Source organism: Podarcis raffonei, chromosome 15 (genome assembly GCF_027172205.1).
Source record: "Podarcis raffonei isolate rPodRaf1 chromosome 15, rPodRaf1.pri, whole genome shotgun sequence".
Lineage (NCBI taxonomy): Eukaryota > Metazoa > Chordata > Lepidosauria > Squamata > Lacertidae > Podarcis > Podarcis raffonei.
This window is the reverse complement of record NC_070616.1, coordinates 11,283,836-11,300,599: the sequence shown is the minus strand read 5'-3', so window position 1 is coordinate 11,300,599 and position 16,764 is coordinate 11,283,836. Positions and strand designations below refer to the sequence as shown.

The 16,764-nt window shown below is 41.4% G+C and overlaps 1 protein-coding gene across 11 annotated transcripts in view; it reads left to right on the top strand.

Moving 5' to 3' along the window:
• Positions 1–7,045, top strand: part of GTF2I (general transcription factor IIi) — a 55,229-nt gene extending 48,184 nt beyond the window's left edge. For 10 of the 11 annotated variants that reach the window (XM_053367885.1, XM_053367884.1, XM_053367879.1 and 7 more), the window contains 8 exons: positions 527–637; positions 1,838–1,918; positions 3,209–3,392; positions 4,707–4,735; positions 5,089–5,160; positions 5,545–5,589; positions 6,430–6,506; positions 6,849–7,045. In XM_053367885.1, coding sequence (XP_053223860.1) covers positions 527–637; positions 1,838–1,918; positions 3,209–3,392; positions 4,707–4,735; positions 5,089–5,160; positions 5,545–5,589; positions 6,430–6,488 — 581 coding nt within the window. In that variant the 3' untranslated portion in view covers positions 6,489–6,506; positions 6,849–7,045. The other variant, XM_053367883.1, reaches the window with a different exon arrangement.
• The last annotated feature ends 9,719 nt before the right edge of the window (positions 7,046–16,764 follow it).

The window sequence follows — 16,764 nt, the reverse complement described above, 5'->3', positions numbered from 1 at the left end:
AAGGAAGAGTCTTGTGTCTTGAAAGTGCTATTAGGTTACTATATCAAAGAAGTGACAGGAGCTGCAGAGACCAAGTTACTGGTCTTCTGCTCTCAACATCACAGCTCTCATTCCAAATCTCTCTAGCTGCCTGCCAGTCTACGTGTGCAATTTCCTCCTCTTCCACAGCCTCCCTGGAGTGCTCTGACCTCAGATGTGTTCTGAAATTCAAATAGGGCATAGTGTGTGTGATGAAGTCTTTGTTGGGAGAGTTCCTTATGCTTTTGGAGTGTAGAGACACTGCCATCCTCTGCAAGGAGTAAAGCAGCACTCCTGTTAGAACGTGGACAGATTTGGCACTGGATATGGTTGGGTGGGGGCCAACAGCTGTCCTCCAATTAGGACTTAGATCTGCCTTGTATGTTGGCCATTCTTTTGAGTTCAGTCTTATTTGTTCTTTATACTTTTTTACTGGGCAGTACTCATAATACGAAATAAGATTCAAGTCCTTTTGGTGTTAATGCTTTGAAATCATGTGTTTTGTAAGGAAGAACAAGTCTATCAAACACCGTGATAAACACTGTAAGTGTGCCTGATCCGGTGGTGAACACAGCTGCTGGAGTGGAAGATCTTAACATCATCCAAGTGACTATACCAGGTACTCTGCCCATTTCCCTCCCTACCTTGCATTTTCAAAAGCCGTTTTAAAGACAGAGTCTTTTTCCAGTTCAATATTTTTGTTCCTGTCCTACTTCTAATTCTAGTTCATGTGCCAGCAGACACCACATAAGATACTAGTCATAACAAACCGTATTCTTCTGTGTTACTTGCAAAAGTATCTTGAAGCTAAGCTTCCAAGGGCTTGAAAGAGAAGAAGCAGACATTCTTAACTATTGCTAATAGTTCTCACTTTGCAAATTAAACGTGACATAGAAGCCCCATGTTCCTTACTTTCATTTCCCAGAAGAAGCAGTGCTGCAAAGACAAAGGCTATCTTATTGATGATTTACAGGAACTGAAAGCAGCCTTCCTGAGTTGGATTGCTCTGCTTACAGGAACACGCTGGCTTCCCACCTGCCAACCGCAGACTGTCCTTAGAACTTGCACAAGGGTTTAGAGAACTTCCTTGCTATATTTCCTATTGGAGAATGTGGGCTGCAAATCAATGACCTGACTGACCTTCCCCAAAGATTCAACTAGGGGAGAGTGCTGGTAGCTGCCAGGTTGCTAACCAGCTGCCTCCCTTTCTCAATGCTTCCATGAGGTTCCTAGCTTGGAGGAAGAGCTTGTCAATTTGTTATTTTCTGCATTAGTTCACTTTTTTCAGTTGCTCCAGAAAAACACCAAGGGGCACCTGTATATCTGCTATGTGCTCTTTCCTTTAATCTTTCAGGCAAGGATGGGCGTGTATGGCCTCCAAATGTTATTGGTTAACATCTCCATCATCATTGACCATTAACCATGCAGCTAGAAGATGTAGTCCAACATCATCTGGAGTGTGTGTGCAGGTTTCCCTGCCCTGCTTTAAAATCTAGTGACTTAAGCTAAAAGAAAGAGAGGACTTTAGCAGCAGGTACACCTGGTAGAGACATGCCCTATAGGGCACTTCAGAAAGTGGGCACACACTTGGCTCAGGCTCTCTCCTGCCACTCCTTTAAACCCCAAAGAACTAACAGTCTTAAGGCTGAGAAGGAGTTGGTGATAGGACAACAGCAACACTAGATGAGTAGAACAGGGCTCTTTAAATAACTAGACTGACTTAAATTGGCTTTGCTTGCGTTTAAACAAGATCTGTTTTTTTTAAGGTTCAAGTCAATCACAAAATATGATTTAATTCTTGTTTCTTCAAATTTTACAGACGATGATGAGAGAACATCCAAAGTAGAGAAGGCCCGACAGCTGAGAGAACAAGTGAATGACCTGTTCAGTCGGAAGTTTGGTAATTTTAATTTTGCAATGTAGACTCTCTAATCCAAGGTGCAGTAGGCCTACCTTTGAGACCTGAATTGAAAGAGGACTGAGCTGTAAAAGTCTGGAGCTGCAAAAGGGCCGTTTATGCTTCGGAAAGTCAGAAGTTGGGAGTTGAGTGCATGTGTCCTTGCACACCTAGCTAGCACCTGTTTTCTGTTGGTGGTTGGCAGGTGCTCTGGTTGACAGGTGGTCTATAAATATAGTAAACAAGTTCATCCTTTTGTACTTCATAATTGAAGGAAACATTTCTGTTCCCTCTTTCCTGAGTTCTATATGTAATTCCACTTCACTGAAAAGCATGTATTGAGTCGTTGGAAAATAGCTGTCATTTGATGCTTCTTGAGTTCAATAGGTTGCTTTATTATAGTTATATATGATCATATATAAAAATACACTTTGGTTTAAGTGCATGTTTGTGTTAGGTAGCTCATGTTGCAGTCTCCATGCAGCCTTGGATGATGCAATGGGAACGACTGACACCCGTGATTTAAAAAACAGTGGGGTAATTAGTTAGATGAAACTTAATACCAGTGGTCATCGAAAGACTGCCTTTGAAGAAAAACTGCCAGCTGGTGTCTGGTGGATTTCATACATCTGATTAGTGATGGCAACCAAAAGGGAGTATTTCTTTACACAATGCTTAATTAACTTCTTGAACACAACACACAATAGCAGCCATGGGAGTAGATGGCTTTAAAAGATGCTTAGCAGAGGATAGATCTACTGGAGGCTATTAGTCATGGGAACAAAATGGAATCCTCCTGATTCCAAAGCGGTGTGAGACACTGGATACCATTTGTTGGGAGGCAAATGATGGGGAAGGGCTGTTGCCGTCATTCCCTGCATTTATGATTCCTATAGGCATCTTATTAGTTACCGTAGGAAACAGGATGGACCTTTTTTTTTACTCTGATCCAGCTGGACACTTCTTATATAGGTGCCGGTACTCATCATAAAGTTGTTACACTAAGTGCCACACTTTTTAACAACGAAAGAAAGAGGTGCTCTTATTGCGTACCCTTGAGTACTGTTTTAATCAGTATTTTTAAAAACCGCACTTCCAAAAGCTTAAATGAAGATAAGTGGAAGGGTTCAGTCCCAGAAGGTCAGCAAAAGCACATCTCCGTTGAAGTTGATTCTGATTTTATAATGATCCTGCCCTTGTTACCGTGTAGTATTTTCTAGTAAACTCTGCCTTCCTTGTGGCCTAGCGCGAGGACAGTACAACGTAACTCTCACAACCTCTCTCTCTCATCAGGGGAAGCCATTGGCCTGGGGTACCCTGTGAAAGTGCCCTATCGAAAAATCACAGTCAACCCTGGCTGCGTGGTGGTGGATGGGATGCCTCCTGGGGTGTCTTTCAAAGCTCCCAGCTATCTTGAAATCAGTTCCATGAGGAAGATACTGGATTCAGCAGAGTTTATTAAATTTACTGTCATCAGGTATGTGGCTTTCAACTGCATTCTCTATAATACTGGTTTTCTTTTTTCTTTCTTTTTTTGTTGGAGAAGATGTAAGGTGGGGCCTGCTTATTCTGGCCCTGGTTGATGGATTAGACATGCAGTGAAGATAATGGGAGAAACTGCCACTGTTTTCCATTGCAACCAAGCTAGGGCCAGCGCACAAGACCAAGAGATCCTCTTGTGATCTCTATGACACTTTTGACAATGCCCTGGGTTTGCGAGGCTCAAACAAGCCACTAAACTGAAGCTCCATATTTTGAGGCAGCATGCTTCTCCTTATGAGGTCTTGTGGGGAAAGAGGTGACTGCTGCTTAGGATCATCCCAGAAGCATGGAGTACGATTGTTTTACAGTCCAGGCCACCTTCCATTGGGGCCAGTTCCTCATGGCCTGGGGCCAGCATACCTAAGAGAGTGTGCCTTCTTCACTGTGCCCCACTGCAGTGTTGAAAGATCAGCCGAGAATGTGCTCTTGAATGATGCCAACATACAAGCCAGGCTTGTAGGAGGATATGGAGAGAGGCGTTCTCCACGACTGTGGAACTCCCTTCCCTCAGATGTTCACATTCTGAGGCATCTGTAAGGGCTCCTGTGACCAAAATGTCCTGCCTCTCCCTTACAGGAGGCGAAACAGATTTGGAGCGCTGTTACTAAAGCAGCAAGGATGAGCGGATATTTTCTTAAAAGTTTCACCAGCGGTTGTGTTAGGAGCAGGCAACAAGAGTTTATTGGAAACCTACTGGTTGCTACTAAGGACATTAGCCATATGTGAAGTGGCCTATTGAAATGAATAGAATGTTTAACAAACTTCCATTATTTTCAGTGGGTCTCCTGAAAGTAGACCTGTATTTACTAGATACAGCGCTAGGAGCAGAATTTTGAAGAGAGAGTCCACCACTGACCTAGCAAAGATATGAGGGTAGAGAAAATATAATAAAAATGGAAACTGGAAAGTATACAAAGACAACTGGAGAGTAAGTAACAAAAATGGAGTCAGTTGAAAATTTTCAACTTAGTATATAAATGCAAAGCTCAGGGTCACGTAAGTAACTTACTCATGTTGAATATATATATTTTTTTCTTGGACCTTGCTGGGAGGCTTAAGAATTGCAGTACAAGATCTGTGGCTTTATGCATACATGAAAGTGGAAGAAAATTAAACGCAATGAGAAGATCAGAGTGCATCTGTGGTTATACAGTTTGGCACCTCAGATTGTTATGTCAAATCTGTAGAACGTTAGGATTATATGTAAATGATCCCTTATTGAAGTGTTGCATTCTGTGTTTTCCAACAGACCATTCCCTGGACTTGTAATGAACAACCGTAAGTATTTCATTAGTAGTGCTTAATATGTCCGTCCTTCTATAACTGTGTTGTCACTATGATGCTGCCAATGACACAGTTTAGCTCTTTCTTAGCATTTTATACATGTGACCAGAGAAAAAATGGCAGCGTATAAATGCTAAAGGGGTAAAGATTACGAGGGAGTAGATAAAAAAATAAATGAAAAAACAACTCTTTGGAATACTATTTCTCTACCACATCTTTCAAGGGATTGGTAATATTTTGCTTGGTGCATACTGACATGGAGTAAAATTGTGGTTTTAACATGAATACATTTACTAGTGGAGGGATGTGTCCTTGTAATAACTTAATGCTGACCTTACTACTTCTAGAAATTGCTGAGAAAGCAGAATCAGAAGCACCAGCACCAGCAGCTGTGCCAGTCCCCGAGCCAGTGGAACAAGGTAGGTGTTAATTTTTATTAGACTGCCCTTAGAAGTTGATAACATGATTGGTAATAAAGCCCCTTTTTCGAGGTGGAGCAAGGGTGCGGATGGGCGTGAAGACCAAATCTGTGCAATAACACCAGGGTGGAAATAATACACTAGTTTGGTTTGTGTGAGAATATGGACATTCATTTTTATTGATTTACTTTATAAAATTTATAGACCACTTGATTGTAAAAACAAAAGCAAAAACACCTAAAATGGGTTTTCCTAATTCTTCCAGGTGCTTTTCAGAGAATATACATTATGTTGTTTCCTCTGGTTACGTAGTCGATCATGTTTGCTGTTGTACATTATATGAAATAATGCAACTAATTTTATGAGTCTCCCCCTTTTTTTAAGATCCAGTTGAACCAGACCAAATAGTACAAGTATCTGTGGAGGACGGTAAGTGTTTGTTTGATGAGTGGAAAGCAACAGTTATTTGAAAATGTATTTTCATGCCCACAAAACCAAAAGGAAAAGAGCAAGGTGAAGCCCAACACTGCTCTCTTCCCTCTGGCCCTGTAAAGTTGCCTGCTAGCTTTTCATTTTTTAATTTATTTTTATTGACTATGGCTCAGTTGCTAGAGCAACATGAGATTCTTAATCTCAGGGACATGGGTTCAAGACCCATGTTGGACACAAAATATTCCTTCATTGCAGGGGGTTGGACTAGATGACCCCTGTGGTCCCTTCCAATTCTACAATTCTATTTCATGTGTTTCCATACTGTTTTATATTCGGAATTTCTGAGCGATGCACATAAAATGTTTTTTTTTTTAAAGGCAAACACAAACCACGCAAGAGTATAAGAACAATTAAAAGTAAACATAAAACCATAACATAACATAAAAGCTACTTTTAAAGTGGCTGCTGAAATAGCCATGAAGTAATTTCAGTGAAACAATTTGTAGCTCCACCACTCTTGTTCTGTGGTTAAAGATTCTGGCGGCCCATTCTTAAAATTACGTGGTATGATTTTCATTGGTGGTTTGTGTTTGAATGGTGAGTCATTTTCCAGCTGTGGCTTTTCTCTCTTTCAAGCAGCTGCTCTCTATAGTTCACTGAGACAAAATTACTATCACCTGGGAAAGAACAATCTTCTTAATTAAGTTTATGCCGGAGCTTTGTTCCTCCTTGCTCATTTCCGGAAATTGCAATTTTTATTTACATTCTCAAATCCCCTTCCCCCTTTCTTCAGCGATCTTGTTGAAAGGCATCTAACTGTCCTTTTTTTCTCCACAGATTCAGCACAGACTGAAGAAGACACTCAAATAAAACAAGAGCCAGACCCAACGTGGTAGACCTCGCCAATATTTAGGGTAAAAAAGTCATGAAGAAAATGGAGCGGTGGGTGGCATGCAGATGATTTTATAGATAGAAGGTGGATTGTACTCTTAATATACAATTACAACCCACGTTGCGTTCATATTGGCCTTTGTAGATTGCTTCACTTGGCAATACCCTGTTGCAATCTTCAATTTGTGCTCATATTGTCCCTGGGCACACTTCGTTTAATTTTAGCCCAGCTGAACCTTTAAAAGAGCAAGCTAAATGAGTGAAACAGGTTTAGCATGTCGAGTAGTCATTATTTTCATTGGACTTCTAGCTGCACTTGATTTAACTTCAATCCCTGCCTTTTTTATTCCCTCCTCACTGTTTAGTCAGAAGCTTCCAGGATTGCGAAGAGTTTGCTGGGACGGCCCTGAGCTGTGTAATATAGCTGTATAAGAGAAGTACCTTCTATCCACCCTCCCCCAACCTCCTTTTTTTGTATTTTTAGATAGAAATGTCTACTCTGTTCAAAAGTCCTGATAATTGACATGAAGCAATGAAATAATATTCACAATGGCTTATTTTATTTTAAAAGAATTAATTGGCGGAAGAAATGCTGGATACATGGCTTAATGATTGTTAGCTTTTCATTAATATCAACAGGGACTTTCAAAAAATATCTGCCTTTCCAATTAAGACTGTCCATTAGATATTGAAGAAGAAAGAAATATGCCTATCGTAGTTCAGGTTTTATTTTTTTCTCCCAGTGGGAGTGGGTGGGTGTGGGAGTTGAAATTGTCCGCTGAATTTTTCTTTCTCTTTCTCCTGAATGGTTAATTGGATAATAGTATCTGTATATTTGAAATAATTTTTTTCCTATGATATATCTTCTCAACTCATATGTTTTTAATAAATAAAAAAAACTGGTTTTCCTGGCATCTGCAGTGTTATTTATTTAATAACCTGGTAGTCTGTAGTCTTTAAAGAGGGTAGTGGGAAGGATAGCATTAATTTCGAAGCAACGAGTGCTTGTGTTTAGATTATTTCTGCATACCAAAGTTCAGCTGTGAAGCTGTTGAGGCCTTAAGGCAGGGATGGATGGAAAATAAAGCAGGGTGGACCACTGAGTTAACCACATAGCAGCGGCAAACTATTTCCTTTCTAAGAATCCTTGGCTAGGCAGAACTTCGGCATTTAAGCAAAAGTGCACACTTGCTGATAGCTTAACACTTAGTTACACCTCCACTGTTGGACTTGGGGAGTTATACCTTAATGCAGCCTGCTCCTGCTTCTTAAACTGCTATAGACTACTGATAAGCCATGAATCTTTCTGCAACATGTTCAAAAATGGCACAGTCCCCAAGAAGACATAGGAAACTACTTTATACCAAGTCAGACCATTGGCCCATCTAACTCAGTATTGTCAACATGAACTGGCTTTAAAAAGAGTCAATCATTAAAAGATTGAAGGCAGAACAGAAAACATGTTCTAATTGTTGCAACCAAGAAAGCTTTAAACAACCAAGGCTGATTGTTACTTTATCATTCATTCATTCATTCTCTGTTTTCTTAATGGAATTGTTGATTTCAAACTGGAAGTAGTATTTCTATGTCACATTTCCTTCCATGGGAAATGAAAGTGGTTAGATAAGGAAGAATGCTCTGAAGATTTTAAGGTGACGATGGGAGGTTAAAGTTCTTAAGGTGGAGACTGTACCATTAATAAGACAAAGAACATTCAGCGTGGCATACGTTGCTGGGCATTCCATTGACTGTTGACATCTTACAGCAATTATTGGATGAGCAATTGAAAGAGATTAGAGCTGAGATAGATGCAGTGGTGAATAAATACTGACCAAAGAAGGATGAAAAGGAAAATGGAATTTAAGAGGACTGAGACTTCGGAGAACATTTGTAGAGTTCCCCTCTCATTGTTAACATTCTGGAAAAATTATACAACATTCTTGTTTGCTCAGGCACCTGAACTCTTACGGTAAGAACTGTTTTACAGTGGAACAGACTCCCTTGGAAGGTGGTGGACTCCTCTTCATTGGAGGTTTTTAAGCAGATTTGAATGGTCATCTGTAAGGGATTCTTTAGTTGTGATTCCTGCATTGCAGGGGGTTGGACTAGATGATCCTTGGGGATAGCTTCCAGCTACCAATTCTATGTGCTTTCCCACATAGCATTCAGAAAAAGTTGCACTGATAGTAAAATTGGGCTTAGTTACAGTGGCGAAGGTTCCTAAATTGTCGGTACCACCCCCTGATAAGAGACTAGAAAGAAGAAGAAAAGGTTGCAGTGTGTGTTTGCTTGTGCAAGGGTGTGCAGTGTGTGGGGTGTGTGTGTGGTTTGCAAATACCGTGGTACCTCAGGTCACATATGCTTCAGGTTACATATGCTTCAGGTTACAGACTCCGCTAACCCAGAAATAGTGCTTCAGGTTAAGAACTTTGCTTCAGGATGAGAACAGAAATCGTGTTCCGGCAGTGCGGCGGCAGCAGGAGGCCCCATTAGCTAAAGTGGTGCTTCAGGTTAAGAACAGTTTCAGGTTAAGAACGGACCTCTGGAACGAATTAAGTACTTAACCTGAGGTACCACTGTATGCTCATGGGTCTTAGAAGGTGGGCAGCCAAGGCTTATGTGGTAAAATTGACCAGTTAGATCAGGGTGAGAGAAGGCAGGCAAAGGCAAGTCTTCACATCCATCATTTATTTAAAGCACACTCAAAACAGGAGGCCTTTCCCTGCCGCCACTAAGGTCCTGGGAACTGTAGTTCATCCCTCACAGAACTCCCGGGAGTCGTGTTCTTGAAATGTGTGTATGCAGCCTCAAGTTGATTGAAAAATGGGATCTGCTGGTTTTGTACTGGAATAGCACAACACAAGCATTAATAGACCCATACTTATTACTTGGGAATATTTGGTAACTCGGATATAATTATTTGATTATCTGGTAGTATAGACTTCATGCAAAGCTATATATTTCTGATACCTAATAACAGTCTGAGCACACTCAAGTTTATCAGAAACGCTGTATCATTAATAGCTTATATTTCTTGATACCTCAACATTTCCTTTACGGGAAATGATTATGCTTAAAACTCTATTAAAGAGTTGTTTCCCCTTCAGAAGCTGTTCTTCGCAAAAGCTTCTGAATCTAAAAAGACCCATTCTTACCCAACTTCCACATTCTTGACAAAGACAAAAGTCCCTACAATACCTGTACTGTAGTCATTTGCACTTGGAAGAGAGAAGGTTTTAGAAATTCCCAGCGGTGAGGAGGAGATTGGATTCTCCTTCCCCCAGGCCCCATCCTAGTTATTTGATTTTCCAATCTTTACATGCTTCCTTTCAGTACCTGCCCTGTGCAGCTCACATAAGCAGCTGAGAGAGACACCCACCTGGCCAGGTGACTTTAAAAGAGAAGGAGATCAAATCATGGAGGGTATAAATGCAGCAGTAGCTAATAACCCTGGTGGCTACGCTCCATCTCCGTTGTCAGAGGGAGTTTGCCTCTGAAAGCCACTTCTGGAAACTGCAGGAGGGGTGAGGGCTCTCATGCTCAGATCCTGATTGCAGGCTCCCCACAGACATTTATCCAAAGGACCACTATGAGAGCAGAACGCTGGACTAGATGGGACCTGGGTCTGATCCTGCAGGCTTGCCTTTTGTTCTCCTTTGGGAAACTGAGCAGAACTGCTTCACGGGTCTTCCTGAGGCTCATTCGCCAGCTCCTGCTCACTTAATTTTTCCCCTCCCATCTTCCCACTCTGAAACTTAAATCATCCCCACACCTGCTTTCTCTCGCTCCCCTATCTACAGACTTCCCAGTCTAGATAAACTCGGAAGTTCCCGGCAGGTGTTATCAAAACACAAAAAGCTTGCATTGTTTCCACTTGCAGAATATCCGGCAAATGTGTGCTTCCTGAACAAGAACCAGCTGCTTTCATTTCTCATGCCGAGGCTGAGAAATAATAAGAAACGAGAAGAGATGTGCTAAAAATATTTTGGATTTCCCATCAAGCAAAGCCAAATCTTTGGCGAGGCTTGGTACACCTTCCTGGATGGGTTTTTCAACCAAAAAGTTCTGTGCGGGGTGGAGAAGCTTTTACTTCTCCAAGGCTGGGTTACACTCAGTTTTTAAGTTCAGCTGGTGTTGAGAAGCTTTACCTGTGTACAGATTACCATTTCCTCTCGCTCCAGTGTGCTTCCATTGCTGGTGTTTGAAGCCATGGACATGCGACATTAGTAATAATAATAATAATTTATTATTTATACCCCACCCATCTGGCTGGGTTTCTCCAGGCGGCTCCCAACAGAATAATAATAATAATAATAATAATAATAATAAAGCGATAAAACATCAAACATTAAAAACTTCCCTAAACAGGGCTGCCTTCAGATGTCTTCTAAAAGTCAGGTAGTTGTTTATTTCCTTGACATCTGATGGGAGGGTGTTCCACAGGGCGGGTGCCACTACCGAGAAGATACAACTCACATCCATCCTTTCGTTCCTTGGGAAATATGACTGTTAGATGCATTTTCTCTCAAACCAGCTCATTTGGACATATGATCAGACAGATTGTCGACTGGTGTAAGAGCATTTTACACCAATCCTGGTCCAACTGCACTGGTTACCAGTTAATTTCTGGGCCTAATTCAGTGCTGGTTTTGATCTATAAAGCCTTATGTTGCTCAGGACCCTAATACCTCAAGGACTATCCCTATTGCCACATGAGCCAACCCAGACCCTGCATTCATCATCTGATGTCCTCCTCTCTCTGTCCGCTCTGAGGGCGACCCAGAAGGTGGCAATGCCAGACGGGACCTTTTCTGTGGTGGCTCCCCGCTTACAGAATGCTTTCCAGGGAGGCATGCCTGGTACCATCAGTAGCTACTTTTAGGCACTGGGCATAAAACATCCCTTTTCAGCTACGTTTGGGGGATGAGAGTTTAAAATATTGTGGTGTCTTTTAGTGGGTGGCATGCTTTTTCTATATGTGTTAATGCTTTCAGCTCTTGGAAGGGACGCGGGTGGCGCTGTGGGTTAAACCACAGAGCCTAGGACTTGCTGATCAGAAGGTCAGCGGTTCGAATCCCTGCGACGGGGCGAGCTCCCATTGCTCGGTCCCTGCTCCTGCCAACCTAGCAGTTCAAAAGCACGTCAAAGTGCAAGTAGATAAATAGGTACCGCTCCGGCGGTAAGGTAAACGGTGTTTCCGTGCACTGCTCTGGTTCGCCAGAAGCGGCTTAGTCATGCTGGCCACATGACCCGGAAAGTGTACACTGACTCCCTTGGCCAATAAAGCGAGATGAGCGCCGCAACCCCAGAGTCGGTCACGACTGGACCTAATGGTCAGGGGTCCCTTTACCTTTACCTTTAATGCTTTCAGCTCTTACTTTGTTTTAACTTTGCATTGGTTTTACATTTGTATTATAAGTTACATTTTATTTAATAATAAAAAAGGGTGACCAATAAGTTTGGATAACAATATTAGTTAGTTAATCAAACAATAGTAGAATTGTAGGGTTGGAAGATTGCAGCTAATGCAACATGCCTTTTAATGCAATGCCTTGGCATGTTTTCCACCAGAAGCTGCTGTATGATGGCCAAATGAGTACAGAGAAAATTCCAAGTTCACAACTGCCTTAGATCAACCTGTGACGCATGTTCAGAGAGACCTCAGTCCTGAGTGTGCTTCTTTTGAAGTAAGTTCCACAATATTCAATTGGACTCTTCTTGAGTCTACGTGCTTCAGGTCATGTTTCAGAGTGACCACAGGATTCATTAATCATGGTTTCCCTTCTGTAATGCAATGGCTCTCTTGTATCTTGGTGGGGCAACAGATCCCCCTGGGCTGGGAAGAGAAGAACTTCCTTTCCCCTTCTCTTGCACATATGAGGTTATTTATTACTGCACCGTTTCCATGTTCAGCAACATACAACCCACAGGTTCTGAAGTGCTAAGACAGGCCAGTGCTTTTTTCCTAGAAGTTCTTTATTACCGCACCGGTACAGTTACCATGAAGTTGTTACAGTAAGTTTACAGTAACTTTTTAACAACAACAAAGGTGCCCTTGAGTACCCCCTGAAAAGAACAATGAGAACAGCTACAAAATGCTTTTTTAAAATCATTGTTTTTAAATCTGTTTTTGTTGATTAAATGCTTCATCGGGAACACGCACATACAAGCAACACTAGGAAAGAAAAAGGAACTGAAAAGAAAAGGAAAAAGAGATGATGTGTGCTTGTTGTGCATGACTTCCATGAAAGTGAGAAAACATCATTTCCCATCAGTTTGAAGTACTAATGCTTTAAATGCCAGACAACGAAGTATCATTGTGAATATATGAATGGAAAATAAATCCAGTGCGTAAATCTAATTCCTGGATAAACTAGCAATAAAGCTGACTGCTTAACAAACTCACTATATAACAGATATATAGGGACGCGGGTGGTGCTGTGGGTTAAACCACAAAGCCTAGGACTTGCCGATCAGAAGGTCGGTGGTTCGAATCCCCGCGATGGGGTGAGCTCCTGTTGCTTGGTCCCTGCTCCTGCCAACGTAGCAGTTCAAAAGCACGTCAAAGTGCAAGTAGATAAATAGGTACCGCTACGGCGGGAAGGTAAACGGCGTTTCCGTGCGCTGCTCTGGTTTGCCAGAAGTGGCTCAGTCATGCTGGCCACATGACCCGGAAGCTGTACTCCGGCTCCCTCGGCCAATAAAGCGAGATGAGTGCCACAACCCTAGAGTCGGTCACGACTGGACCTAATGGTCAGGGGTCCCTTTACCTTTTTTTATATAACAGATATGTACCATTAGCCCAGTAAGAAATGTATGTGATATCTGTTCCTTTCAGCTTTTGTTCTGAATATATGCATCAAACTAAACTCCACCGGTAAGTATTATTAGTCACAAGCAAAATATAAACTGGGCCAATTCAAAATACATAAACTTAAATTCACCAAGTAGGTGAATATTGCAAGATTTACCAGTCTCCCTAACTGACTTCTCCCACATCACCAACATTTTAGCTAGGAGCAAACACATCCAAGCAGCAACCGCTTGGTGACATCAGCTTCTGCTCTGAGCATTGTCCTGCAAGCATCATTGTGGCCTGATATTGTATTCCTTTTAAATGTCTGTGCTGATCCAACAGACCAGAAGTCATCTTACACAAGCCAATTTTTCAAAATCAAAGGTCTAATGGTGGGGTAACCTGAGCCAATAATCACACCAGGGTAGATAGATAAGGAAAAGATTTGTTCAGATTGCAGGAAGGAGAAGCAGAGGAATCAAACCTCAAATCTCTCGTGCTTTTTATGGTGTGCTCAAACATCTTACACAATTTAACTTCATACATTGATGCTTCCTATGATTCCAGTTACTACTGGCTTTACCGTAAGCATAGAACAACCTACTTCTTCTTTTGTCTTCTCTTGAAAAGCCAGCTCTTGACAGCGTCATGGTCAACAAAATGGAAGGGGTGATGGGATGTCCGGTAGTTCAGCTTAGTTTGCTAACCAGTACAGGGTTTTTTTTGGGGGAGGGGAGTAGGAGAAGTGAAAAGAGCAAGTTCAGCTTCATAATCTCCAGGGCAACCATGGGTCCCTCTCAGATGGTCAGCGGTCCAGCTCACTTGGCAGGTCACACGCTTGACGTGATATTTGTCCCCAGTGACCACTGGGATTAAATTTACGGCATGCAATGCCTTAAGAGAGAATATTATGAAAATGATATACAGGTGGTACATGACCCCAGTCAAGCTTGCAAAAATCTATCATTTGCCCGATAACAAATGTTGGAAATGTAAAGAAAATGAAGGTACATTCTTTCACCTTTGGTGGACGTGCCCTAGGATTAAGGCTTTCTGGGAAATGATATACAATGAGTTGAAAAAGGTATTTAAATATACCTTCTTGAAGAAACCAGAGGCCTTTCTCCTGGGCATGGTCGGCCAATTGGTGTCAAAGAAGGATAGAACGTTTTTTATGTATGCCACAACAGCAGCAAGAATACTCATCGCAAAGTATTGGAAGACGCAAGATTTACCCACTCTGGAAGAATGGCAGATGAAACTGATTGACTGTATCGGATTGGCAGAAATGACTGGCAGAATCCGTGACCAGGGAGAAGAGTCGGCAGAAGAAGATTGGAAAAAATTTAAGGACTACTTACAGAAATATTGTAAAATTAAGGAATGTTGAGTGATGCTGGATTGAAATTGAGTGATTTCTAGCTGTAATGGTATAAGGGAACATGAAAAAATGGTTGGATAGAAAATAAGGTGTTTTTATAAGCTGTAATGCTTTGAGTTAAGGATTTGCTGAACAAATAATTTGAAATGGAATACAAGAAGGGGAGGTATGAGGAGGTCAGAGAAATATGTTATTGAAAACTATGTATTATGAACTATATGTCTTTTTAATTTTTTTTGTTTGTTTTTTGTTTGCATAAAAAATTGAAAACTTTAATAAATATCTTTAAAAAGAAAAGAAAAGATATTTGTCCCCAGTGAAATGAGTGGACTGAGGATACAGGAAGGGCAATGCACTCCCTTGCCATGGTCAGATTAGCCCAGTAAGAAATGTATGTGATACCTGTTCCTTTCAGCTTTTGCTCTGAATATATGCATCAAACTAAACTCCATCTGTAAAGTAGGTGAATATTGCAAGATTTACCCATCTCCATTTAACCCCAGTTAAATTAGCAAAGATTTACCATACAAATGATAATTTATGTTGGAAATGCAAAGAAAAAGAAGGTACTTTTTATCATATGTGGTGGATGTGGTCCTAAGGTGAAAGACTTCTGGGAAAAGATTTATAATGAATTGAAAAAAATGTTGAAAAATACATTTATTAAGAAACCAGAAGCCTTTCTACTTGAAATAATAGGATTTGAACTGCCCAAAAAAGATATTAGACTGTTTTTGTATGCTACTACAGCGGCAAGACTTTTATTAGCCAAAAATTGGAAATCGCAAGAAATACCAATAATAGAAGATGGGCAGATGAAGATGTTGAATTTTTTGGAGCTGGCCGACCTGACTGGAAGAATCCATGACCAGAAGGAAGAGGAGACACAAGAGGATTGGAAGAAATTTAAAGAATATTTAGCTAAATATTGTGATATAAGATAATTAGAAAATTCTTGAAAGTAACAAATAGGCTTAGGGGCAGAATAAGAATAGGTGGTAGCAAATATTAAGGATTTGAATGTTAATAAAAGAGATGAGGATAGTAAATGAAAGGAGTGAATATTATTAGAAATATGAATCTGGAGAACTGCTATACAGGGGTTATAATGAAATTCAGTTAAAGAGGATTTGAGGAAGTCAGCTATCAATATAACGAGAATTAGAGATTTGAAGTAAGAATTCTGTTTTGTGTTTTTCTTTCTTTTTTCCCCCTTTTCTTTTTTCTTTTCTTGTGTGTTTTCTAATGTTTTCTTTTCCCCCCATATGTGATAAATGTGGAAACTAATAAAAAAAAGTTGGAATTTTTTTTTTACCCATCTTTATAACTGACTTCAAGGGGCCGAGGGAGCTTCAGGGCCCCCCTAAAATATCTGAGGGGGTCAGGGCCCCCCAAAGTAGATGAGCATTGCTAGTCAAATGGTGTGCCTGCATAGTGCCATGTGATTGGGGTGGGGCTTGCCTGGATCCCCCCCAATATTTTATTCAAGGTGGCAACCCTGGGTCAGACAATCCTCTGGTTAAGTATGGACTGACGGTGGCAGTCCCTTCCGCCCCCCCCCATTGTACTCTATTTGTCTGGTTTAAATACTTTTTAAAAGAAACACTAGAAGGCAGAGCAGGAGGAGCATTGAAGCTGCCCATCAGCAATTGGCACGTTATACAAAAGGTAAAGGTAAAGGGACCCTTGACCATTAGGTCCAATCGTGGACGACTCTGGGGTTGCGGCCCTCATCTCGGGTCATGTGGCCAGCATGACTAAGCCACTTCTGGCGAACCACAGCAGCGCATGGAAACACCGTTTATCTTCCGGCCAGAGCGGTACCTATTAATGTTCACATATGTACTAGGATAATAATACAGTCATACCTTGGGTTACAGACGCTTCAAGTTGTGCACCGTGCCAAACCTGGAAATACTGGAACGGGTTACTTCTGGGTTTCGGCGCTTGTGCATGCACAGAATCACTAAATCGCACTTTGCGCATGCACAGAAGCGCTGAATCACAACCCATGTGCGCGCAGACACGGCGCTGCGGGTTGTGAATGCTGCAGGTTGCGAACTCAGCAGGTTGCGATCGTGCCTCCTGCATGGATCACGTTCGC